Source organism: Acanthochromis polyacanthus, chromosome 18 (assembly GCF_021347895.1).
Source record: "Acanthochromis polyacanthus isolate Apoly-LR-REF ecotype Palm Island chromosome 18, KAUST_Apoly_ChrSc, whole genome shotgun sequence".
Lineage (NCBI taxonomy): Eukaryota > Metazoa > Chordata > Actinopteri > Pomacentridae > Acanthochromis > Acanthochromis polyacanthus.
Window position 1 is genome coordinate 29438772 of NC_067130.1, and position 27838 is coordinate 29466609.

At 38.5% G+C, this 27838-nt stretch overlaps 2 protein-coding genes across 2 annotated transcripts in view; both read left to right on the forward strand.

Moving 5' to 3' along the window:
• Positions 1 to 78: 78 nt before the first annotated feature.
• Positions 79 to 9561, forward strand: alad (aminolevulinate dehydratase). The gene is made up of 12 exons (XM_022204031.2): positions 79 to 209; positions 1707 to 1832; positions 3422 to 3472; positions 5011 to 5107; positions 6406 to 6541; positions 6643 to 6726; positions 6984 to 7072; positions 8065 to 8120; positions 8201 to 8288; positions 8367 to 8453; positions 8556 to 8685; positions 9138 to 9561. Exons 2-12 carry the CDS (start codon positions 1714 to 1716, stop codon positions 9194 to 9196), a joined length of 996 nt encoding a protein of 331 aa, XP_022059723.1. The 5' UTR covers positions 79 to 209; positions 1707 to 1713; the 3' UTR covers positions 9197 to 9561.
• A 3844-nt stretch (positions 9562 to 13405) lies between these two features.
• npr2 (natriuretic peptide receptor 2) overlaps positions 13406 to 27838 on the forward strand; it is an 87879-nt gene continuing 73446 nt past the window's right edge. Inside the window, exon 1 of the mRNA XM_022204029.2 lies at positions 13406 to 14414. Within this exon, the coding sequence (XP_022059721.1) occupies positions 13721 to 14414 (694 nt within the window). The 5' untranslated portion in view covers positions 13406 to 13720. The remainder of the gene's footprint in view (positions 14415 to 27838) is intronic.

Here is a 27838-nt window from a genome sequence, read left to right on the forward strand (position 1 = left end):
ATTTGGGGGTTTAAGTGTTAAAATGGCCATAAATATTGAAGACGGTGTGTTTTCTATTACGTCTAGATTTGATAAGATTTTATAAACTTTAATATAAGCGACAATTCCAGTCGGTAGGTGGCGTCGTTGAACTCCAACAAGCAAACCACCGAAGAAGAAACGCTCAGTAGACTGAAGTGTGGAGAAGTCGGTAACTCTGGTCCTTACAGGTAAGCACGCTGACTCAGTTTAATATTTATTCACTATTTTATCATGTATTTAAATTAGATTCTGACATATCTATGTCATTACCTGGTGCTAGTTGTGGTTATTTCACTCTGCCGTCATTACGAAGCTGTTTTCTCAGCCAAGGTGACAAAATGTCCTGCTGCATTAGTAATGTTGACTTACCTGCTCTGATGAATTAAAGTTCACTACTACGTTTAATAGAAATGATTTGTCATCTTAAAGTGGCAGTTTAGCTTTTGCTGATTCATATCGGAGGCCATTAACGTCTCGAAATTGCGATTAGATCACGTTAGCGCTGCAGATCATGAAAGAGCATGGATTCATCTCTATTTTCTTTAATTCATTTCGTTTATTTTAAATGTGTTGCATGTTATTAGTGTGAGAATATTTCCATTGTGTCCTGCTAAGTGATTGCTGGTGGAAAACTAAACCAACTTTGGCACATTTTCATTCAAAAATGACCAAACTGATGTTTTAAAAAGCTGGGTATGTTTCACTCTTATACATTACAGTAGATGAGGACTACGACGGCTGAGAATTACTCTAAAATGTCCAGAACCTGTCCAAAGTACTTGAATATTTGTCCACAATAAATTAAAATGTGTCCAACATGACTTGAAATTTGTCCTAAATTACTTGAAGCTAACCTGAAATTAATCAAAAAATGTCCAACATTGTTTAAAACTCATCAAAAATGACAAAGATGTGTCCGTGATGACTCAAAGTGAATCTAAAATAACCAGAAACCTGTCCAGAATGCTTAACAATTTCCCCACAATGACTTAAAATGTCTCCACATGACTTGAAACTTGCCGAAATGGCAAAAAAAAAAAAAAATCCACAGTGTTGTTAATTTTTCCAAAATGATTCAATATCTGTGAAAAATGTCTTGACCAAATGACCAAAACCTGTTCAAATTGAATTTGTTTTGTCTAAGTGAATTGAAATTTGTGATTGTAAACTTGTCCAGAATGACTACTGTATAAACTGTCCAGAAGGACACAGAATTTGTCCACAGTGATTCAGAATTTGTTGAAATTGTCAAATAAATTCGTCTGACATGATGAAAACCTGGCAAAAATGACTCCAAACTCACCACTGCAGTAGATGAGGACCAAAATCTGCAAAGTGCAAAGAAGAAAACGTCTAAAATTGCAAACATGACATCACAATCTGATTCTTCTGAGTCAATAAAACCACTTTATAAAATCACCAAATGATCTCCCAGCCCCATGCATGAGTTATTCTGATTAAACTGGTCAAAAATAGCCTGTTAAGATAAAAAAGTTCTTATTTAACAGAAGCACCTGCAGTCTGTGGACTCAGAGCCGAGCTGCTGTTTGGAGAAGCAGCGCCACGCATGCTTGCTCCGTTTGAACGGTGGCTGAGCAGAAGTAAAAGACTGTGACTGCGGGATTTTCTGTCTGCCTGTGAAGTCCAGAAACGACGGATTCTGACTGATTTTGTGTCTGTTTCAGGGTAAAGATGCAGACGCCAGCGGAGTCAATCATCCACAGCGGATATTTCCACAAAACTCTCCGATACTGGCAGAGCTGTGCCGCTGATCTGAGGCCTGACAATCTAATCTACCCCATCTTCATCACGTAAGTTAAGTTTCTCTGTTTAACTTAGAATCACAAGAAAAGACAAGTAAAATAAGTGTACTGAAGGCTGACCTGGTAGACAAGCAATGAGATACAAGAGCAAAACATTTCTGAAATAAAAAGTTAATGAGCTAAAATGAGACTACAGTAGAAAAGTAAAAGGTAATACTGGCAACTATTCTAAAAATGTGTACAAAATTACAAAAAGCTTGTCCAAAAAATGTCTTTTAGTTTGTTCAAAGTGCATCTAAACTTGACCAACATGACAAAAACCTTTTGAAAATGTGGCATCTCTCCAACATGATGGGAAATTTGTCCAAAATGACTTGAAATTTGTCCAGACTGACGCATTTTGCTGAAAATTAGTTAGCTAAAATAAGAGTAGAATAAAAAAGTAAAGGGTAATACTGGCAAAGATTCTCAAAATGTGTCCAAAATGACAAAAACCTCACCACAGTGTCCTTGAATTTGTCCAAAGTGAATCCAAATATGTCAAAAAATGTCTATAAACTTGTCCAACATGACAAAAACCTCTTCAAAGTTGTGTAAAACTGTCCAAAAATACTTGAAATGTATTCAAAACAATTCAATTTGGTGAAAATTAGTGAACTGAAATAAGGCTGGACTAGAAAAGTAGAGAGTGATACTGACAGTGATTCTCAAAATGTGTCCAAAATGCCAAAAACAGTGTCTTTAATTTGTCCAAAGTGAATCCAAAATTTAAAAAAGAAAACTGTCTTTAAACTTTTCCAACATGACAAAAACCTCTTCAAAGTTGCATAAAACTGTCCAACATGACTTTAAATTTTGTCCAAAATGACTTGAAATTGATTCAGAATGACTCAATTTGCCCAAAATTAGTGAACTGAATTTAGACTGGACTAGAAAAGTAAAGTATAAACTGGCAATGATTCTCAAAATGTGTCCCAAATGACAAAACAATGTTCACAGTGTCCTTAATTTGTCCAAAGTTGATCTAAATTTGTCTAACATGACAAAAACCTGTTGAAAATGATGTAAAACTGTCCAACATGATGTGAAATTTATCCAAAATGACTCAATTTGGCAAAGATTAGTGAGTTAAAGTAAGACTACAAGAGAAAAGTAAAGGAAATAGATTCTCAAAATGTGTCCAAAGTGAATCGAAATCTATCAAAAAATGTCCATGCACTTGTCCAACATGACAAAAACTGTCCTAAATGGTGTGAAACTCTCCAACATGATTTTAAATTTAGTCCAAAATAACTTGAAACTCATCCAGAATGACAACATTTATCCAGAATTAGTGAACTGAAATAAGACTAGAATAGAAAAGTAAAGGAGGAAGTGAAGTAAGACTTCCTTCCTTATTTCTCCACTAATACACACTGTAGTAAAAATATTGCACATGAAACAGGAATACTGTACCTTACAAATGAGACATTAGTCATCACACTGAAGCTGATTTTGCTCAAATGAGCGAAAAACGTAATATTGTAAGTGACTTTTCTATCTTCAATCAGATGCAGCTGTCTAATGTTTATTACAATACACTCAAGAGTTTAAAGTGAACTGGTCTTAATCCTGTTTTTTGTGACTTCCTGCTCCAGAGACAGTCCAGATGCAGTGGAGCCCATCAACAGCCTCCCAGGACAAGCAAGGTAAGACTCAGAAATACTCTCACAGATAGAATCGGGTGAATTAAAGTGTTAAATTCAACAAAAATCACAAAAGAGTTTCCCCTGCAGTCAAACCCCCTCCAGGGTGTTGTCTTGAGATAAAAGCAGGGCGGAGCCAGAGCCAAATGCTGGACCTGGACTGAGATAAGAAGAGAATCCGTTAGACCTTTATTAGTCACTAAACCAAACTGCAAACCTGTTTCCCAAATGACTTGAAACTTGAGCAAAATGACTGAAAAATGTCCAGCGTGATTTAAAAGTCATCATCAGAAATGACCAAAACATCCACAGTGACTCAGAATTCATCTAAAATGTCCAGAATCCTTGAAAATTTGTCCTCAATGTGTTAAACTGTCCAACATGACAAAATGTTGTCCACAGTGTCCTTAGTTTTTCCCAAATGACTCAATATTTGTGAAAAATGTCTGTAAATTTGTCCAGCCTGTCACCTGTTCTAATTGAATTTGTTCTGTCCTGGTGACTTTAAATTTGTCTAAAATGACAATAAACTTGTCCAGAACGACTAACAACTGTCCAGAAAGACACAAAATGTGTCTACAATGTCCTAAATTGTAAAAAAAAAAAAAAAATCATTCAGAATTTGTCAGAAAATTTGTCCAACATGAGAAAAACCTGGCAAAAATGACCCTCAACTCACCAATGTGACTTCAGATATGTCCTAAATTACTTGTAACTCAGAAAATGACACGGAACTTGTCCAGATTACTCAAAATGTGTCCAGAATGACTTAAAACTGTCCAAAATAGCTCCAAACTCTCCCATGTGACTTGAAATGTGTCCTAAATTACTTGAAGCTAACCCAAAATGAGTCAAAAATGTCCAACATGATTTTAAACTCATGGAAAGACACGTCCACAATGAAACAAAATTAATCAGAAATGCCAAGAAGCCTGTCCAGAAAACTTCAGAATTTGACCTCAATGACTTAAAATGTGTCCAACATGACTTGAAACTTGTCCAGATGACAAAATGTTGTCTACAGTGTTCTTAATTTTCCCCAAATGACTCAATATTTGTCAAAAATGTCTGTAAATTTGCCCAGTATGACCAAAAGCTGTCAAAAATGAACTGGCTCTGTCCGAGTGACTTTAAATTTGTCTAAAATGACTGTAAGCTTGTCCAGAATAACTCTAAACTCTCCATCATGACTTGAAATTTGTCCCAAAATGACTAAAACATGTCTAGAATGACGCTAAATTGACCTAAACTGCCCTGAAATCTGACCACAGAGACAACAAATGGTCTACTGTAGACTCAGAATCTGTCAAAAACGATGTTATCAGTATTTCATTATTTAAGTATGACAGTTATTAATAAGCAGTTATCTGTATTTTTTGTCTGTTTTATTCTCTTTTACCCTCTACACTTTTGCTTCTGTGGTCTTATTTTTCCTGTCTGTTTAACCAGACTGTTGTTCTAAAGGTATCTTCCTTTTTTGTCGTTTTGTCACCATTTTGTGTTGTGATGTTACATCTTTATTACATGTTTTCTCTCTATAGATATGGGGTGAACAAGTTGGAGGAAATGTTGAAACCGCTGGTGGAGAATGGCTTGAAATGTGTCCTGATTTTTGGCGTCCCAGCAAAAATAGCAAAGGTAAGTAGAACTAAAAAAGAGTGTGTCTTAAGTTTTGCTAAATTTGTTTAAAAGTGTCTCAGAATTTGTTCCAAAAAAAATCCAACACGACAAAACCTTGTCCAGAAACTCAAACCTCCCATCGTAATTTGTCCAAACTTTCTCACAGCTTGTCCACAATGATTTAAAATGTGTCCAACATAACTTGAAACTTGTCCAGATGGCAAAAACGTCTCCACAGCGCTCTTAGTTTCACCAAAATGACTCAGAATTTATCAGAAATGTCTGTAACTTTGAACAGCATGGTAAACCCAGACCAAAATGACCTAAAACTGTTCAGCGTTTCTTGAAATTTGTCCAAAATGACAAAATCTTGTCTTCCATTAACTCAGAATTTGTCAAAAATGACTTGAAACTTGTCCACAATGACTCAGAATTCATCCTCAAGGGCCTGAAACCTGTCCAGAATGATGCCAAACTGTCCAAAATAACTTTACCACAATGACTTAAAACTGTCCCAACATGACAAAAACCTGTCCACAATGATTTAAAAACTGTGTCCACCAGGACTTGAAATTTCCCCAAAATATCATGAAACTTTACCAGAAGTAAAAACTGTCAAACATGACAAAAAGGAGCCCAGCGTGACTCAAAATGTTGAGCATGATTTGAAACTTTTCCAGAATGACTCAAAAACTGTCCACAATCTGCTCTCTTTGTCCAGAATGACTCAAAATTTGTCAAAAATGTAAATCAGTGTGTCTAACCTGGCAAAAAAAAGATGTAAATATGACTCAAAACTCTCCCTGAAATATGAATAAAATTACTTAAAAATGTTTAACGTGACTCCAAAATGACCCAATTTGGCCCAAATTACTCCAAATTTGTCAAAAATGCATGTCAATTTGTCCAACCTGGAAAAAAAAAAATCAGTCAGACCTCTCCAATGTGACTCAAGATTTGTCCAAAATTACCTGTAACCTGTCTAAAATAAGTCCAAAATGACAAAAAAAAAAAAGTCCTCAATCCCCTCAGTTAGTCTAAACTGACTACAGACATTTTCAGGATTACATTAAACTGTCCTGTCTGACTTGAAATGTGTCCAAAATGTCTTAAAAACTTGTCTACAGTGGTGCAGTTTGTCCAAAACCAATTTGTTTGGATGTTTGCTGAATGGGGCGACTTCCTGAAGCCAGTTTCCAGACTTTAAGCTCTCCTGTTGACATTAGCACCCGCAGATTAGCAGTGACACATCCTGAGCATCACTAAACCTGTTCTTTCACATCCAGACACACTGATCTGTTGTGTTTTCTGCTCAGGACGACAGAGGATCGGGGGCCGACTCAGACGACACCCCGGCCGTCCTGGCTGTTCAGAAGATCAGATCTTTGTATCCGGAGCTGCTGGTGGCCTGTGACGTCTGCTTGTGTCCGTACACTTCACACGGACACTGTGGTCAGTTTCTCCTCTTTACATTTGCTTTAGCAGTGCAACAATGTCCCACACATGCTCAGGTTTTCACACTTTTTTTCTGCTTCTTTTTTCCTTTTCTTCAGGCATCCTGAATGACGACGGGACTCTGAACAATGACGCCAGCTGTCTGCGTCTGGCTGAAGTCGCTCTGGCTTACGCTCAAGCGGGTGAATCTTCTCTTTTAGCCAGGATTGTTTCTGTTTTTAGGGCGTAACAAACCGGAATCTCTGCTTTTCCTTCTCTTCGCTGAGTCAGTCTTATTTCTTTCCTGATAATCCTCTTAGAATGATGTTTCTTTTCCTGGTGTCAGCTGACAGAGAAGCTGCTCGACATTTAGTGTGAATACCAGGAATTCCTCATATGATGAAGTGGAATTTTACTGAAGGTAAATTTACACTTGTCTTGGTCACGTGTTGTCATCCAGGTTGTCACATCATCGCTCCCTCTGACATGATGGACGGACGAGTCAGAGCCATCAAACAAGCACTGATATCCAACGGGCTTGGAAACAAGGTAAGTCTACTGCAGTCAGCTACAGTTGTCCCCAGCTGTCATTTCTTGTGACTCAAAACTGTCCAACATGACAAAAACGTGTCCATTATGTTTTTAAAATTCATCCAATATGACTAAAAACTCATCCACAATGACCACATTTGTCCAAAATAGCTCAAAGTTTGCCAAGAAAAGTCACAAAATTCTGTCCAGCGTGACTTCAAAGTGACTTGAAACCATCCAGGATGACTTTGAGTGGTTCTAAAATGAAATAAGCATATCCACAATAACTTAATTTGCCAAGAAAGACTCCAGCCTGACAAAAACTCCAAAAAGAAAATTTAAATATGTCCTTGAAATTTGTCTAAAATGACTAGCAACTGTCCAGAATGCCTTTTTTTTGCTGTAAATATCTGTAAATTTATCCGTAATAACAAAAACATATCTACAATGGCTGAAATTCTGTCTAAAAGGAGTTAAAATTTGTTTAAAATCTCTATAAACATGTCCAAAATTAATAAAAACAGTCCAACAGTATGTGAAAATTGTCCAGCATGACAAAAACTTGTCCACATTGACTCAGTATGTCCAAAAATGAACGAGACTTTATCAAAACTGTCTGCACATTTGTGTAAAATGACAAAACCCTTTTTAAACTGACTTGAAACTTGTCTACAAAGAAACTACAATATCTAACATGACATGAAACTAGTCTAACATGACTAAAACATGCAAGAGAATGGCATAGTTTGTCAAAAAATGTCTATAAAGTTGTCCAAAATGACTTAAAATGGTCCAGCGTGACTTGAAGGTTGCCCAACATAACAAAAACAAAATGACTTAAAACTGTTCTGTGTGACTCGAAACCAGTCCAAAATGACAAAAACGTGCAAAAAATGACTAACTCTCATCCAGATCAGTGTAAATGTAACAGATGAATAAGGTCTTAGATTATTAAGATCATTTTACTGCTGGCTTTGACATGTAAAGTAATTGTTTTTGTGTGTCTGCAGGTTTCAGTGCTGAGCTACAGTGCAAAGTTTGCCTCGTGTTACTACGGACCCTTCAGGTGAGTCAGCTCTCAGGAACCAGTGGATCAGCTTTAGAGGAGTAAATAAACTATAAAAACTTCCTGCTGTCTGTGTACAGAGACGCTGCTCAGTCCAAACCCGCCTTCGGGGACAGACGCTGCTACCAGCTGCCTCCTGGAGCCAGAGGTCTGGCAGTCCGGGCCGTGGTAAGGCGTTAAATACGTGAAATACATGAGTGGTGTTTATGTGGAGCAGCTGAGGGAGGGTTTACTGTTGATCTGCAGGAACGAGATGTGAGAGAAGGAGCCGACATGCTGATGGTGAAACCAGGTCTGCCTTATCTGGACATCGTGAGGGAAGTCAAAGACAAGGTACGATGAGTTTAACCGAAATGAAGCGGCAGTGAAGGATTGTCAAAGCCCAGCAGAGCACAGATCATAAACAGTCTTGTGCTAATACTTTCCTCCCTTCAGTTCCCGTCTCACCCGCTGGCGGTCTACAACGTGTCGGGGGAGTTTGCGATGATGTGGCACGGAGCTCAGGCCGGAGCCTTCGACCTGAAGGCCGCCGTGATGGAGGCCATGACGGCCTTCCGCAGGGCAGGTAGGAAAGAGAGTTAAAGCTCAGACACACCTGTAAACAGAGTCAATAAATGGTAAAACTTCCTCCTGGTACAATAATGTGAACAGAAGGTTGAGCTCAAAGTCACATAGTGCAGATAACAGCGCTTTTATGCTCGTTGGATCGTCAAAACTGTCTGTAAATTTGTCCAAAATGGCTTCAAATTTGTTTAAAATGAGAAAACTTTGTCCACAATTTGTCCAAATTGACATGAAACTTTTTTTAAAATGAGTCAAAAATGATTAACATGACATGAAACTTGTCCAAAATGAGAAAAATATGTCCAGAATGTGTGAAAATGTGCCCAAAATGACTCTGAATTTGTCAAAAATGGACAAATGGATGTGTGGAAACGGCTTATTTCAGTATTTATCAGTGTAAGTTTAGCTTTACATTAAATCAGACTGGATGCTGACAGTTTTTCTCTGATGTAGGCGCTGACATCATCATCACCTACTACACACCTCAGCTGCTCACCTGGTTGAAGGAATAAAGAACGAAGACCTGATGTGGACCAACAGAGACTCAGTTAAGCTAACAAAGGGCACTAAGGGAAGTAAAGCTAATTCAAACATTTACTTTAGGCCTTTTTCCAGCTGTTTGCAGACTGTTTATCACTGATTATTTTAAAGCCAGTCCTGTATCTGTTAGTCTAAGGGCTCATACAGGGAATGTAAATGTCTATTATTGTCTATTTTCGAACAGAAAACGTGTCTTTGGGATCAGTCCTGTCTTCACTGATGTGATTAAGGAATGTAGATTTGGTAAATGTGCGGCTGCTGTCTGACGTGGTTCGTACGTCGTCTCTGAATAAATAAGCTCTTATTGACCAGAATAAATAAAACAATCCAATCATGACTATAAGAGTCTGGGAGTTCTTTAAAAAAAAAACTTTATCGGTATTTTATTAAAACCCTTTTAAGGTCTGTTATGGCAAAGAAAAGTGGCAGTTTAATGAGTCTGAGTCTTATTTTGTTTGAGGTAAGTGGATCTGGACAGAGAAAAGTCATGGCTAGTATTGTGTTTGTATCCGAAACTCATATTAAATGCAAATAAAGTACATTAATAGCAGTTTAATTTGTACTCAGATTGTTTTTCTATTGCTCACATCACTCATTATCTTAAATTTGCTGTTTTGTTGCCATTATTTTAGAATTTCTTGTATTTTAATGCACTCAAATGTCGGTTCCTGCATGAAATTAAGCTTGTTTTTTGTAGTTTAGATGTCAATATTTTTAATTTTTTTTAATAGGAATAACCATTTAATAGTGTTATTTACATTCTTTATTGACATCTGTATATACAGCAGTAATTGTTTGTATGACAAAGTCTGCCACTGATCAAATATTTCTCGCATATCAAACTTACTAATAGTTGCTCAAGAAATATTAGATATAAAATGTATATTGGGTTATTTTATCTTAAATCATCAGGTTTCTTCTGCTCAACCATCTCTGATTTGCCTGATTTTTTTTTATCAGAAACTTTAGATATTTTAAATGGTTTCTGTTTTTTCTAAAAATTCAGTAACTTGTGATCGACTGACCCAAGTTCTAGGACAAAGTATTCTTCTTACACTTGTACATTTTGGACTATTTAAAAAAATCTGTAATTTTATTTCACTTATCTAAGTTTTTACATTTAGAGGTACAATCTGTGAGTAAGTGAAAACTAAAATCCTGTTAACCCTCATGTCATCCTGTGGATCAAATGTGGAAAAATAAATGTATTTTCACAGTGAGACTTCTGATGTCCACATTTTCAACATTTTCAGGAAATCTTGAACATTTTTTGGTGGAAAAAAGAAATGTTAAAAAGGTTTCTTAAGAATATTCACAAAAAAATCAACCAAAATCCAGCGAAATTCGCTGGATTTTGGTTGATTTTTTTTGTGAATATTCTTAAGAAAACATTAGAAGTTTTACTGATATGTATGTAATCACTTTAGATGTTTTTAGGATTTTTTTTGGAAGATTTTTTATTCATTTTTTTTTGAAAATATTTACAAAAATTTTCTTGCCATATTTAGGGGATTTTTTAAAATATTTTTTTGAAGGAAACTTTTAAGGAACTATTGGAATTTTCTTCCTGAAGGTTTTGCAAATTTTCAGAATTTTTTCATTTTTTTGCTGAATTTTTTTGGATTTTTTTCAGACAAGGAAACAATAAATTTTTTGGTGCCTGTAAATGAGGAACTAAACCAGCAGAGAAGAAGCTTCCTGTAGCCACCAGAGGGCAGTGCTGCACTTCAGAGTGGTGAGTGATGCTTTATTCAGATTTTATTCTGATTTTATTCTACTATAAGTGGCAGATTCATGTAGTTTAATATTCCTACATACATCTGTGGACGCCTGCTGTGATTCATTGTTGCTGAATTCTGCCTAAATGTGTGAATTTGATCCTCTTTTCTTTGCTATAAATAAGTGGCTGTTTGTAATGTTTGCATTTGATCCCAGCTTTTTTGTTTCTTTTCCATGAGTGTGTTCTATCTGTGTACTTATTCCGGTTTGGATGACAGCAGAATGACTCACCGCCGAACCGAACGAGCTCCGAGGTGGAAGCTTCCTCGGAGCACTTGACTCTGACTTTTGAGCAGAAGAACCTTGAATCACCGCCGTCTAATCCGAGGTGCAGAGGCGTGGGCGGAGGTGAACGCAGCTGGACAGAAAATAGAAGATGCGCTGCAGCAGGAAGGCGATGTTTTAATTGGCTGCATGTTTGAGATCTGCAGCTGAAGAAACATGAAGTTCATTCACACAATCCAGAGAAATAAGAGTCCACTGACCTCTGATGGCTGTAGGATGAAGTAGTAACCAGCAGCTCTGTCTAACAGAACGTCTAAATTTATCATCAGCAGCTTTCTGATGTGAACTCAGAGCTTTGACCTCATGATGCGTCTGATAAACGGAGCAGCTTCAGAGTGGACGACTGGAGGGTTTAAAGGCACGAAAAGGTGAAAAAGGTGAAAATGTTCACACTCAAAATGCATTTATTTAAGAAAAGAACATCTTATTTTATCGTACAGCATGTAAAAAATAATAAAAGTCATAACATAAATGCAGGAATTGTATTATGCTGTTGTTGTATAAAGCTATTTGAAAATGATTTCAATATGACAGCCATGATATTATATCCTATCATTACTTTATTTAACTGTTTTTAAACTATCAGTGTTTCCTGTTTTGTTCAATTCCAAATAATATCCAGTAAAAATCATAGAAAATGTGTTAAATCACATGTTGATTGTAAAAAAAAAAGAGAGAGAAAAGAAAAGAAAAAAAAAGGAACGTAAAATAGATAATAACAAATCATAATGGGTAATAAAAAGTAAAATTAAAGTGAGTATTTTTTTCTTTTGCAGTGTTTGGCAATAAAATTGTTGTATTCTTTGTGCATTTAAATCATCCACAAAAAATATTGAAAGAAAAAAATAGTATATTAAGGACTAAAAATAGTAAATATAATTTTAAAAATTCTAAATAATAGTAACTTATTTTTTGTAAATTACACGTAATATTTACTGAAATCACAGAAAAACATATTAATTTACACGTTAATTGTAAAAAAAAAAAAAGAAAACAAACAAACAAAAAAACAGGCCAAAATTGCAAATAATGTCCGCATCAAATTTTTTACAACTTTTTAAATAATTTTTGTTTTATAATGTCTGACTATAAATTTACACAATTTTCTACCCTGTTTTAATCAGCAAAAAATAAACAAAACACAATTTTACTGATATTTACTATTATTTGAGTGGAATATTATGTACATTGAAGCTTGAAAAAACGGTAAATCACGCCTTTTTCTAGCAGACAATATCTAGTAAAACTCATAGAAAAGGTATTAATCTACTTGTTAAAACAATGTTTGACCATAAAATCACACTATTTCTACATTTAAATTTGCCATTATTTGAAAGACTAAATATGTAAATAAGGACTGAGAAAATAGCGAAGTTTGTTTGTTTTTACAGATGTTCTTATTTTTTGCCGAATTAAACAAAATATCGAGTAAAATCACAGAAAAAATTGTTACTTTACAGGCCCAAAAACCAGGACAAAACTAACATTTATGCATTTTAGAGTGTAATAAAAGTTCAAAAAGGACCCAGACTCAACAAGATGTCAGATGTAGAAATGTATAAATGTTTACTAGATTCTCTACTACAAAACTCAAAAATGTTAAGACACAGTGACATTTTCTATTAAAAAACGACATTAAATCCATTAAAAGCTGCTTCTTTACTACAGCAGGGTTTTACTGTAACCTGTGAGGTGACAGACAGGGGGCGACTCACCTCCAGGTTTATTAGAGGAGTTTTCACCAACACGCTGCAAAAAGTGTCAAATATTTAACATGTAAATGAGTTGTGTGTAAATTTGCTCCAGTCTGATCTTTCATTGCGCACCATCAGCCTCCATCTCCAGGAACCTTCCTCTTGTTTCTGCTGCGGTTAAATCAGCTTCAGGTTATTTTAAAGACACTAATGTCACTTCAGGTCTGCTCTGGTTCGTAAAGACGCACAATAACACTGAAAACTAAAATAAATTCACATTTACAGCTCAACTTCTGCAGCGCAATCAAATCAGGTTGTAGTGATTCACCGGAGGAGGGCTGGTGGTGATTTATTGACGGCGTCAGCTTCGCTCTTCTTGCAGTGTGTGACGTGTGGGGGCCGAGCAGAGGGCTGCTCTCATTTAACTTGCAGTCATCTGGATGGATGTTATCACTCTCTTACAGCCCGGCACCGTGAGGACCGCGCCACGCCGGAAAACTCGCTTTGGGAAGTACGAGAAGTTCCTTTAAGGTGGATTTTACGCAGCGCGGACGCATGGCACAACCGGACCGGCGCCTCAGGATGATGCCTCTACCGACTCTGTGCCACTTTTGAGAGAGAAACGAGCAGAGAAGGAGGCAGAGAGCGGAGGAGACTTATGGTGTAGATCAGGGCGCCACAGCCGGCCGTGTCTCCTCTCCAAACGGTGCGCTCTCCCTCCGTGGCCACGACCGAGAAATGGGATGCAGAGGCGCGCTGGGATGCTGCCTGCTCGCGGCTCTGTCCTGTTGCCTCCCGCCGGGCTGCAGAGGTAACATCACCGTGGCCGTGATGCTCCCGGACAACCACCTCAAGTACCCGTGGGCTCTGCCGCGCGTCTTCCCGGCCATCCTCATGGCGCACGAAGACCTGCACAGCAAACACAAGCTGCTGCTCGGCCGCTCCATCAACATCCTCAACTACAGCACCGAGGACCCCGCGGCGGGCTCCTGCGCAGAGAGCCGGGCTCAGGTGGTGGCCGTGGACGCGAAGCTCTACATCCGCCCGGACGCTTTCTTCGGACCCGGGTGCGTGTACCCGCTCGCCTCCGTGGGGCGTTTCGCGTCCCACTGGAAGCTCCCGCTGATCACGGCCGGCGGACCCGCGTACGGCTTCGACAAGCGGGACGAGTACCGGACCATCGTGCGCAGCGGGCCTTCCACCACCAAGCTCGGGGACTTCGCCAACGTCCTGCACGCGCACTTCAACTGGACGTCCCGAGCCGTGGTGATCTTCCACGACCTGCGGCAGGACGACCGGCCGCACTACTTTCTCTCCGAGGGGATTTTCCTGAACCTGAAGGAGGAGAACATCACGGTGGAGGCCCAGCCGTACGAGGACGACTACAAGTACCACAAGGACCTCATTAACTTCATGAAGGAGCGTGGGAGAAGTAAGTGGGGTTTAAAGTTTGGGGAGATTTGGGGGATTAGAACCGGAGATTTGGCACAATTACGCCAAAATTATCTCCAAAACATCCCAATTCAGAAACATGTTCTTGCTCAGTTTCTTGCATGAGCGCTGTTTGTTTCTTTGAAGCCTGTGATCTTATCTGGAAATAAAGCAGATCACCAGCTGGCTACTATAAAGATAATGTCAGTGGATGCAGGAGTGAGGAAATTTCCACTAACTGGATGATGCGTAAAAGGAACAATTTACGCACAAACATATGGAAGAAGTGTAGATTTTAAATGACCTAAAAGACGGTATCATCATTGTAATTAGCAGCTTTGATTTGAGGTTTTTCACCCCCTAAAAAAGTTGAATTTTTACATTTTCTTTTGGAGATGTTACAGAACGAGATCACAGAGGTGGAGTGGAATAGGTGCAGGGGAAGCAGCCTGCTTATTCCGGGGTTGTTACGCAGGAATGTTTAGGCTGTGGGCAGTCTGCTGCTGGTTTATTTCCTGTGGAGGACCACCACCTGCGTTTTTAAAGACAGGCACAGGCAGAGGTTGTGATCAAATGTGGAGCCCTGGCAGCCAAAAACAGGCCCTTAGACACGTTGTGATTAAAAAAAAACAAAAAAACAACTGGTGGTGATGTCAAATTTATGCAACCTGGTCAGCCTTTAGAAACTCAAACTCTGCAGCCAAGTGTTTTTTTTTTTTTGCTCAAATCCCCAGAACTGTGTTTAATTTCTAACAGAGACCCTGCAGCGTGTGGAGGACACGTTTTGGAGAAATTGCCTTAAAACACAAAAATACACAGAATCATAGTTTCCCCCCTCAGTGGAAACTTCAAGGCTTCAGTGAGGAGCGAAGAAGAGATTTCCCAACTTTAAATGTTTCTATCTAGTTGCGAAACGCTCATTTGGTTGAATCAAAAATGATAATAAAACATTTTTTATGTGGATGAAGCGTAAATCACGCAGCAGGAAGAGGCTGTTTGCTCTGTTTTTAATTAACTGGAAGTATTGTGAGGCAGACTTAATCATTGTGTGACTGAATGTGTGGCTTCAGCTCTGTTAGACGGGTGTCGCATATAATTTGTAGACATGTGGCAAAAATAATGCACTTCTTTTGTTAACTGTTTTTTAAACTGCAATGTGCTCTGGTCTGAGCAGTGGCTTTATCAGAAATCATCACTCACAAGTGTTTGGGAGACAAAGTAGGAACAAGTTTGAGCAAATCACATCACTTTGAGTAATTATTTTATTACTGATAATGTATTTAAAAAATAGTAACAGTTAATTTAAGCGTATATGTTTTCTTTTCTAGAGTTACATGAAAAGGTTAATATTAGTCTTTTGTCTGTGTACTTAGCTGGGATTATGATGTCATTAGCATAACCCATAGCTTAGCATAAAGAAAACCGTGAGAAACAGTTCAAAATGCAGCTGAACCTCATTATTTAACTTGTTTGTTTAATCTGTACTAGTTTGTGGAGCTTCATCAAAGCTTAAAGTCCATGTTTGGTTAATTTAACCCTGAAAGATAATCTCAGTGAAACAAAGTTTAGATTTTTTTCCCCCAAAAATGCAGAATTTTAGTTCTAAAATGGCTTAGATGTAGCCTTGCACTGTTGCTTCCAGTGGAAAATGCAGATCTATGAAGTTAGCACCTTTTTTTCCACCTGCTCCTCCACTGTTCATTGCAATTCAAGCACACCAGCTCACCGACAAATCCACTCAAACACTGTATTCTACAGTACAAAATGGGACATTGCAATACTTGAGTAAGTCAGTTGTAGACATTAAAACCAGAAATTGATTCTGAAGCAGAATAATCACACAGAAAGTTTGTTATTGGAAATCTGAATCTGTATTTTGACACTGTTGTTAATGGTGGAAATGCTCGGTCACTGCTTATTTTGCTTATGTTATGTCTTCTAGTAGATAAAAACATCATCAAGAAGGTAAAAAACTTGATTTTCACTGCAGGAATTCCTTTAACCATGGCAGAAATACTTATACTAATATCTTTGTAGAGATAATTTGTGAGATTATTCCTTCAGTTTGGAGAAAATATCCTTTAGATTGATGATTAGAGATACTTTTTGAATGTTCACTACTTTTTAAAGGTTTCGGGTCACCCAGACAATTTCATGTTTTCCATGAAAACTCACACTTTAATCCATGTGCTAACACAACTGCACAAGAGTTTTCTAATCATCAATGAGCCTTTCAACACCATTAGCTAACACAATGTAGCATTAGAACACAGGAGTGATGGTTGCTGGAAATGTTCCTCTGTACCCCTATGGAGATATTCCATTAAAAATCAGCCGTTTCCAGATAGAATAGTCATTTACCACATTAACAGTGTCTAGACTGGATTTAAGAAGAATTTAATGTTATCCTCATTGAAAAAACTGTTCTTCTTTCAAAAATCAGGACATTTCTAAGTGACCGTAAAACTTTTTTATACGGTGGTAATTTGACTAAATCTGCTAAGTGACCAGTAACTTCAACCATCAGGTGAAAGACAAAGAAAAAAAGTAGAATATTTCCCAATGAACCAATGTGCTTCTAATCATTGTTTGTTTGTTGTGCCAATCTGACGTTTTTCTCACATTTAAAAGGATCTGATCTTTAGATTCAGTCTTCATAAACGCAGAACTGACCCTGATATTCAGCTACATATTGCACGGTGCGTTGCTAAATATTTATCTCCTATAGACTCCTGGGAACATTTGGAGGGAATCATTTCTGGAAGCTGCTCAACATCTCAGAGCGAGAATCTGCTTCCAGCCATTAAATCTTGGAGCATTATGGTTTCTGGCAAGGCGACACGAACCCGACTTTTAAAACATCTTAATCTGTTGTTACAGTAACAGTGTCAACAAATAGTGGAATAAATGCAGCGTGAAGGTAATTAAAGGGGGGAAAAAGAGGTGAAAGGTGCAGGAGGCCAAACCCCCTCCAGCTCCCTCCTTCCCACATGAATTATGGAGCTGCCACAGCGAGCTGGAGGTCAGGAAAGCTAATGGTTTTGTCAGGGCTTGTCCCGTCGCTCGGCTCACTTTTATCCCTGCAGATATCCTCCAGGCTATCAGCTCTTGTTTTAGTCACCTGATTGCAGGCCGGGGGGCGTTCAAACGGCGAAAAACTGAGCCGAGGTGAGGAAGGAAAGCCGAGGCTCTTAATGTGAAGCCACTCTGACAGTTGACCAAGTTATTGCACGCTCCCACCACCACCTCTAATTCCCCAAATTCCTCGTTTTAATAGCTTGAAAATACAGATGTGGGAAGAAACCAGGTAGAATTACTACAGTTTTGAACAACTGTTAGTGTTGCCTTTCATTGGAGAGCTTCTTTTAGAGCCAATTTTGCATCTATAAACTATGATATCAGCTAAATATTCGTTCAGAAATGAAATATATACAGGAATGTGTGCTTATTGATGGTTTTTACCCTCCTGGAGTAACAACAGAGACTTTAAATCAGCTTATTTTCTCTAACTAGTGTCTAAAACGGATGTTTCTGAAGGGTTAATCAAGTTTAATTGACATTAGGGCTTCTAAAGGCCTTTTTAATTAATAACTCACAATGCAAACCTGTTGCCAGGATGAAAATATGACGGGAAACCAACAGGGACGTCGTGACCCAGAATCCTTTTTATTATCACATCACATTTCTGTCGGTGCTTCCCAGCAGTATGCCAATATAATAATTCCTGATGGTATAATTAACTCAATTAATCCCAGTAGAACCTGCCCGAGCAGCAGAAAACGGACGTCCCGGATTAACTAGTTTAACGTGATTTATTTATTTTTATTCATTTAGGATGTCGGTGTTTGTCCGTTTTTACACTGTGAGCTTCCTCAACACTTCAGCTCACAGTAATATCGACAAAAAAGCAAAAAAGAGCCGAAATGTTACAAAGTCAGTTTTAGTTTATAGGTGTTCAGCATCTCCCAATATCCTCTAATCGACCACACATCATTTTATTACAGCCTAGAGCAAGCAGGAGAAATTATTTAAGTCTTTTGTCAATGGAAATTAGACTTTTTAATACCTTCTAATGTGCTTTTTTAAATAGGCAACTGATTTAGGTGCTCTTTAAGTCTTATTAGGACCAGCGAAAACCATCTTTTTCAACTACTACTGCAGATTTTGTGGAAAATTAAAGTGAAACTCTGATCAGGACGTAATAAATTGGGTAGATATCTCACTTTTCACTCTGACTTACCTGTGAACTTTATCTGAGAGGAAACCGAGGAAGTCGAGTCACTGAAGTGACAGAAATGTTGGACTAATTTCCTTGTAGCTCCGTGTTCGTAGATGAATCAACCCGATGACGTTTCAATGTGTTGGAGTTTGTATGATTCTAAACTTTGGCACCAAGATTTTCATTCTTTTTTTCACAAATATAGCTCTGATTGCTCATAATCAGCGTTGTTTTATTTTTTTTAAACTAGCAAGTATTATCTGGCTAGCAGCAGCTATTTTTGTGATTTGGATGAGCCGACCCTTTTAAGAAAAGGTCTCCACATCCTGCACAAAGAGCCTGAACATTGTGAGTCCATCCCATCACGCCGGCCGGTGACACTCTCGCCTCGATGCTTTTTGGTCTGTTAATGGCACACAAGAGGGAAAAATTTCAGCTCTCTGAGTGGAAGACCACATCATGCTGCTTTCTGAGCACATATGCCAGTGATTTGTAGCTCCCAGTGTGAGATGAGACGAGCATCTCCTCACAGCAAGGCTCAGGTAGCCTCGGTGTAATTACACAAATCCTGTTTCCTGTGAAAACGCAGTCAGCCGTAGTTAGTTAGATGAACTGCTTGTTGCTTTCACACATTCACAGTTTCTCTGTGCAAAGCACACAAAAGCCACAAAAGCGACAGACAACGGAGAGATAAAAGTCCCTCAGACAGATTAGAAGATGAACAAACAAGGAGCTGGAGGCTAATCTGCTCTCAAAAAAATTCGGCTACAAGACAAACATGACACATGTTGGAAAATCCTGCATAATCCGCGCGACAAAAACATCTCGAGTGCAGTAATTGGCTGACTTTCTGTTTGTGCAATTGTCTGTGATTATCTTTGAAGCATCCAAAACAGTGAAATGTCCCAATTTACAAACCAAACCCAACAGACACAGTGTAATTAAGAAGCTAAATCACTCGAGTTTATTGAGTCTTCAGTTCTAATTTTCCAAAAACAGGTTGGAAAATGTGCCTAAAGAGAGTCGATGCTTCACGAGTTTCCGATATAAATCACATTGTCCCAAGGCTTCTCTGTAATCAAGTGTCATTTACTTGAAACTTAATCATCCTTCTTTTGGCTTTTCTTATCTTTTTTCAACACACTTACACCCTCCGCTAAATAAAAAGAAGGAAGCTGCAGGGGGAACAAGTAAATGATCATTTACTCTGAGGTGCACTGAGACGACTAGAATAGAAAATAAAGGACAAGATGGAAACTTGGAGCAGTAGCGGTAATAACAGCAGTCAAGTTATTCTCTCCAGTGAGAGTTAAATGGCAGCATGAGGCAGAATTATTTCGCTCGTTACCTACACTTTTATTTACTCGAGACCATATTGGAAATGTCTCCCTGTTTGCTGTGTGGATATTTATCCACTGTCTGGATGTAAACTCTAGTTACTGCAGTGAGCAGAACAGCGGTGCGCTACATTCTGTTTATAATCCAACAATGTAGATGTTAGAGGTGGAAGAAGCACTCGGATCTTGTACATAAGTAAAAGTACAGATACCTCAGTGTAGATATATACACGTCATGCACTTAAATATATACTGAAGTAAAAGTAGGGTATTAGTATCAAAAACTATAAAGCTAAATGGCATACTTCTGAATAATGTGTATTACGGGATTACATTTATTGATGCATTAGTGTGTTTATTAATTTCATGTTGGTGCTTGTAAAGGTGATTTAACTACTTTCGACAGTTTATCTGCTGTGAAATGTAAAAAAAATAATAATGAAAATTTAAAAAAATAGTAGAAGAACTCAGAAAATCTTGCAGCAATAATGCCAGAAAAAAACTGATTAAAAACTGTAATGTTCAAACTGCAAAAACTGTAAAAATTACAGCACATATCTGGTTATTTTTTCAGATTTAAATACAGTAAAACTGTCTTATTTTACAGTCAGAAATCATGAAACAAGAAATTATTATTTATAAATTAAAATGTACAAATAAATAAATACATACAGATTTTGATCTCAACATTAACATCAGAGGAAAAACAGAAAAAAACTGTAAAATAACAGTTGAAAAAATATTTGCCATTTTTAATCCTTAAAATACACATTTTTTATTAAACATAATTGCAAGTATTTGTAAATTGATATTTTTAATGATATAAATACATTTAAAAAGTGTAATATTTGCATTAAATAATGTAATAAAACAAATTATCATTTAAAAAAGTACAGATTTTTGATGTGGACTTTACTTACAGTTTTAGCTTGTCTGTTTTTTATGGTCAACATGTTAGTTCTTATTTTTTTGTGGTTTTACTCAATCTTATCTGTTTAACAAAGTGAGAAAAAAAATCTGTAAAATAACAGTAAGTTGTTAATACACTGAAGTAATTTTTAAAATATTAGCTTTAAACTGTTAAACTGCAGCTTGAGAGTTTTTTCTCTGGAACCAATAAATCCATCCATCCATCCATCCATCCATCCATCCATCCATCCATCCATTTTCTTCTGCTTATCCGGGGCCGGGTCGGGGAGGCAGCAGGTGAAGCAGGTCGTTCCAGACGTCCCTCCCCCCAGCAACGTTTTCCAGCTCTTCCTGGGGGATCTCGAGGCGTTCCCAGGCCAGACGAGATATATAATCCCTCCAGCGAGTTCTGGGTCTACCCCGGGGTCTCCTCCCAGACGGACGCGCTTGGAAAACCTCCAAAGGAAGTCTCCCTGGAGGCATCCGAATCAGATGGCCAAACCACCTCAACTGGCTCCTTTCGATGCGAAGGAGCAGCGGCTCTACTCCGTGCTCCCTCCGGATGTCTGAGCTCCTCCTATCTCTAAGGCTGAGTCCAGCCACCCTACGGAGGAAGCTCATTTCGGCCGCTTGTATCCGCGATCTTGTTCTTTCGGTCACTACCTAAAGGTGAGGGTTGGAACGTAGATGGACTGGTAAATCGAGAGCTTCGCTTTATGATCAGCTCCCTCTTAACCACGACGGTTCGGTACAACGCCTGCATTACTGCTGACGCCGCACCAATCCGCCTGTCCATCTCTCGCTCCATTTTCCCATCACTCATGCACAAGGTCCCGAAATACTTGAACTCCTTCGACTGGGGAAAAAACTCCCCCCCCAACCCAGAGGGAGCAATCCACCGGTTTCCGGCAGAGAACCATGGCCTCGGACTTGGAAGATCTGATCCGCATCCCTGCCGCTTCACACTCGGCTGCAAACCACTCCAGTGCAGACTGGAGGTCACGGTCTGAGGACGCCAACAAAACCACATCATCTGCAAAAAGCAGAGATGCGATCCTGAGGCCCCCAAACTGGACACAAAACACATGTAGACTGGCAGGTCAAACTCCCATGACCCCCTCAGCAGCTCCGAAAGGGTAAAGAGCTGGTCCGCTGTTCCACGACAGGGACGGAATCCGCATTGCTCCTCCTGAATCCGAGGTTCGACTATCGGTCGGAGCCTCCCTTCCAGCACCCTAGAGTAAACTTTCCCGGGGAGGCTGAGAAGTGTGATACCCCGGTAGTTGGCACCCATAACGGTTTATTTAATCTATAATATTATGACATAATTTATTTGCTAATTATAATTTCTATTATTTAACTATACCTGCGAGGTAACTAAAATTATGTAATAAATTTAGTGGACTGAAAAGTGTATTATTCCCCTGAATTGTAGAAATATAAAGTAGCAGAAAAGGACAAGTAGCTCAGAACTGTACTTACTTTAAGTACAGTACTTAAACATGAACCACTGCAGAAATCTCAGTTGTAAAATGAAAAATTTACATATTTACAACCTACCCAACAAAGAATTCGAGTAACTGAATCCGTGACTTTAAACATGTTTGAATGTTTGGGGCGCTGTTGAAACATTTCTCATTACTTTGAGGCGTTTCTGTTATTTTGTCCACCTCATGTAGAAAGATGAAGGCAGGAAAAACAAAAACGTTAAAAGCTTCATGACTAAGTGGTACCAGTTAAAATGGCAGCTGAGTAAGTGATAAAACTGTGGACAGGAATTATGCGAGTCATCCACGCGTGGAGCTCTGAAGTTATATTTCACATTAAATCTCCGTCCTCGGTGATTTGGAAGCAGAGTTGGGTCTTTTAACAACAGAAGTCCCAGAGAGACCTTTAAAATCAAACAGGCAGCCGATTGACACTGAGCAGGAGAGACACTGCACTTATTCTGTCAGGGACGTGACGGCAAAAAGACCAAATGGTGTTCCTCCTATTGTCTTTAAGGATTTACTGCCTCGTGTTGTTTTAATAAAGAGAAAAAGAATGCATCACATCTGCGTCTGCATGTGTTGTTTCCCATGAATGCTTTGTGCCCCGGTTACGTAATTTGAATCATGGAGGGAGAAGGTTGAATCTACAGCGCTTTTATGTTGAACAGAGTGTGACTGATGTGGTGGTGTTCAGGGCCAATACTGACACCGATTAATGGTAATCAAGGACACCGATGTAACACCAATCAGCCTCAAGATTAACACCACCTGCCCGATATTGTGTTGTTCCCTTTGTGCTGCCATTGGAGTAACCCCATCTTCACAACATTTTGTTTCTATCCGACTAAACTGTATTCTATGTTATGTTTTAAAGGAAACAGATTTTTTTTTTACTGGATTGTGTTTGTTTGTACTACAAATGTGTTTCTAATCAACTATCTCAGTTGGAATTGGGTCTTGTTACCATGGTAACCCAGAAAATAGAGGTGAAGCTTCAACCATATAGTGAAAGAGTCATATTTTAATCCAAACTGTGACATTTTTCCAAACCCTAACTAAGTAATTTTGGTGTCTAACCTTAAACCAGCTTCAAACATAAAAGTGTCTAACAAAATGTCACATTATCCCAATCTTAACCAAGTTTTTGTGCCTAAACCAAATCAGAAAGCCAGTAAGAACTGAAAGTAAATGACAGAAAATGAAACTTATCTCTGACTGATGGCCTGTTGTCTATCAAACTCTCACTCCCCTCAAAACTTTCGTACATGAACTTTGTTGCCCTTTCAAACTGGCTGCTTTTCCACCCCGTCACAGGTCACAAATTAAGTTTATGTTAAAACAAAATCATGTTCCCTTCGCATCATAATTTAGAATGCAGCTTGGTTGTATTGGATCGTAATTTTGTGGAGACTGGGTTGGATTTAGACTCTGTAACTGGGGTGTCCTGTGGTGTCTGGCACCAGGACGCTAGCAGCTTTTACTTTTGGTCCAGTGGTTTGAAAATTGGGGCAACCATGAATCAAGCTGATTCTGGCACAACTTGGGGTTGCATGTCTGGATCAGAATCCAGAGAGCTGGGAGGTCTAGTCAACACCTTGGACTCTTTGTCTTGTTCATGTAGATGTTTCTCAACAGTTTCTGAATATGGCGCAACATATTATCGCTGCCATTGGGTTTGTGCTTGGTATGGAACAATGTTTAGTTCCGTGACATGAATGCACATTAGTCTGATACACCAGGGCTCAGCTTTGGGTATAAGTCCTCCATTACATTTGGTTTCATCACTGAATGTCTTGTAACTGCAACTTCCGAAGTGGTGGATGTTTATTTAAGTACTGTACTTATAGTATATACAATTTTGGACTGCTTGTGAGTTTTGTGACTTCCTATTACTTTCACCTTCCCTTCCACTATCTGCTTGTACAGTTTCCTCTTGGTTACAGGAAACAACATCAACAAGCACCAACCTATGGATATTTAACGGCAAGTTTTGCTAAAGATTTGGATCATGGTGGTCTTACTTGTCTGGCTGCACCTCATTACTATTCTGCTATAAAGGAACAAATACATCCTGGATCGTCTGTGTTTCTTTTACACCTGTCACAGTTGTGAGCACAGTTAAGCAAAGGAAGTGGTTTTGGTGTACCTCAAAATACTGATGGCGGAATTGTTTCATAGGAACATTTGCATGCAAGGAGATGAATCCTGCTAATAATTTACCGCAAAATGCTAGCAGGACTTCCTCATTGGAAGGGACAAATGCTCTGCAAAACTTGAAATTTTCAGTTTGGTAGGTTGCTACATGGAGGTTGTTGATGTTGTTTTCTGTAGTGAAGATAGCAGTAGGACACAGATAGTGGAAGGAAGGAAGGACGAAGCCAACTGGAATGATTGGTGGCTATATAGCCGCATCCTACATCTGGTGTTAAGGCGGGCATGCTGGGTTTTTTTGTTGTTTTTTTTTTTAAAGCAAATTAACTGTTTTCATGACAGTTTTTGCCTCCCAGCATTCAATTGTTCCTCCAAAGAAGCTCCCCTGTCACTATTTTGCAAATACACACGTGGACAAAATTGTTGGTACCCCTCAGTTAAAGAAGGAAAAACCCACAATTCTCACTGAAATCACTTGAAACTCACAAAAGTAACAATAAATAAAAATTTATTGAAAATTAAATAATCAAAATCAGCCATCACTTTTCAATTGTTGATTAACATAATTATTTAAAAAAACAAACTAATGAAATAGGGCTGGACAAAAATGATGGTACCCATAACTTAATATTTTGTTGCACAACCTTTTGAGGCAATCACTGCAATTAAACGATTTCTGTATTTGTCAATGAGCGTTCTGCAGCTGTCAACAGGTATTTTGGCCCACTCCTCATGAGCAAACAGCTCCAGTTGTCTCAGGTTTGATGGGTGTCTTCTCCAAATGGCATGTTTCAGCTCCTTCCACATATGTTCAATGGGATTCAGATCTGGGCTCATAGAAGGCCACTTTAGAATAGTCCAACGCTTTTCTCTCAGCCATTCTTGGGTGTTTTTGGCTGTGTGTTTTGGATGGTTGTCCTGTTGGAAGACCCATGACCTGCGACTGAGACCAAGCTTTCTGACACTAGGCAGCACATTTCTCTCCAGAATGCCTTGATAGTCTTCAGATTTCATCGTACCTTGCACACTTTCAAGACACCCTGTGCCAGATGCAGCAAAGCAGCCCCAAAACATTACTGAGCCTCCTCCATGTTTCACCGTAGGGACAGTGTTCTTTTCTTCGTATGCTTGGTTTTTGAGTCTATGAACATAGAGTTGATGTGCCTTACCAAAAAGCTCCAGTTTGGTCTCATCTGTCCAAAGGACATTCTCCCAGAAGCTTTGTGGCTTGTCGACATGCATTTTTGCAAATTCCAGTCTCGCTTTTTTATGAGTTTTTTTCAGCAGTGGTGTCCTCCTTGGTCGTCTCCCATGAAGTCCACTTTGGCTCAAACAACGACGAATGGTGCGATCTGACACTGATGTACCTTGGCCTTGGAGTTCACCTTTAATTTCTTTGGAGGTTGCTCTGGGCTCTTTGGATACAATTCCAACGATCCGTCTCTTCAATTTGTCATCAATTTTCCTCTTGCGGCCACGTCCAGGGAGGTTGGCTACTGTCCCGTGGGTCTTGAACTTCTGAATAATATGAGCCACTGTTGTCACAGGAACTTCAAGCTGTTTAGAGATGGTCTTATAGCCTTTACCTTTAAGATGTTTGTCTATAATTTTTTTTCGGATGTCCTGGGACAATTCTCTCCTTCGCTTTCTGTTGTCCATGTTCAGTGTGGTACACACCTTTTCACCAAACAGCAGGGTGACTACTTGTCTCCCTTTAAATAGGCAGACTGACTGATTATGAGTTTGGAAACACCTGTGATGTCAATTAAATGACACACCTGAGTTAATCATGTCACTCTGGTCAAATAGTTTTCAATCTTTTATAGAGGTGCCATCATTTTTGTCCAGGCCTGTTTCATTAGTTTGTTTTTTAAAATAATTATGTTAATCAACAATTCAAAAGTAATGGCTGTTTTTGATAATTTAATTTTCAATAAATTTTTATTTATTGTTACTTTTGTGAGTTTCAAGTGATTTCAGTGAGAATTGTGGGTTTTTCCTTCTTTAACTGAGGGGTACCAACAATTTTGTCCACGTGTGTACACCATCGTTACATCCTGACTTAGCGGCACCTGAGATGACTGTAACCAGCTTAAAGAAATATAAACACACCAGAGCATTTTTCCCACTACAGCGGAATGATAATGAGTCAGACCATTGTCCAGCACTGACAAAGTGTTTTGGAGATGGATCTGACTATACAAGACGACTGGACCCAAGGTTTCCCAGGAGAACATAGCATTTTAATGAGATAATCAATGTAATCCACTTCATCTGTCAGTGGTGTTAATGTAGTGGCTGATCGGTGTATATTTTCCGTAAAAAAATCAAAAATTAATGCAAATTACAAAGCAAAAATGTTGTTAAAATGCCTGTGCTCATCTATCTTTTAGCTACATTCAATGAAAAGAGAACTTTTTGACATTTATGCTGTAGTTTTGATTGGTTTGTGACCAAGCAGATAATGCCAAAGTAGCACATGAAGCAAATTAATATTTTATCGGGGATCGATTTTTAAAAAACAACAATACCGATCACTGGAATAATGTTCAGTATTCAGTCATCCTGCTCAATGCTGCATTGGTTCTTAGAATTGAATGGCTACTGCTGAAAATATAATCTATTTTTTTACATACGAAGAAGAGAGGTGTGATTGAATCAATTAAAATGAAGTACTATAATTTTAACAGCTGTCAGTCAGAAACAGGTGTTCTATCTGGTCTATATAATAGTGTTATTATCCTCAGGAGCAGTGTGAAATCTAGAAAACGGTAAAAACATTCCTTCTCACATGTCTTTGGTCTGTTATTCAGCTCTCAGATGTATTTTTCTCATAAGATTCTTAAGAAAGGAGGTAATTCTAGGTTTTATCACGTCATCTATATTTTTCTTGGTGCCAGTTCTCATTCAGACGCCTGGTTTTAAAATGATTATTATTACCTTGCAAAGTGTCAGACTGCATTGTTATAAGGAGAAAGCATTCAGAGAGCTCGTACATCCATCATCTACATGCACATTGTTCTACGTGTTACTTCAGTGGTGAGAGATGTTTAGAAAAGCTAATTAGCATTCAGATCTGGGTCAGCATCAAAATAGACACTGAAAGCAACAGGAAGCAGGATATATGCTAATTTGTAAAAGCACACTGTAACAATACAGTAAATTGGCACTGAGTGGTCCTTAAAATAATTCAGCCTGGTGTAAAAAAAAAAAACTTAATTTTTCTGTCTTTCCATTGAAATCTGTCAACAAGTGTTTGAGATATCTTTTCAAGTCAGACAAGAATAAACTTATGACAAAACCGCGTTGAAGGAAGTAG

Excerpts from the sequence above, each read along its gene's own strand:
- alad (XM_022204031.2), top strand. The coding sequence starts at position 1,714 with ATGCAGACGCCAGCGGAGTCAATCATCCACAGCGGATATTTCCACAAA. Across the intron at positions 8,121-8,200 it reads TGTTACTACGGACCCTTCAG|AGACGCTGCTCAGTCCAAAC; the intron begins GTGAGTCAGCTC and ends GTCTGTGTACAG. Across the intron at positions 8,686-9,137 it reads GACGGCCTTCCGCAGGGCAG|GCGCTGACATCATCATCACC; the intron begins GTAGGAAAGAGA and ends TCTCTGATGTAG.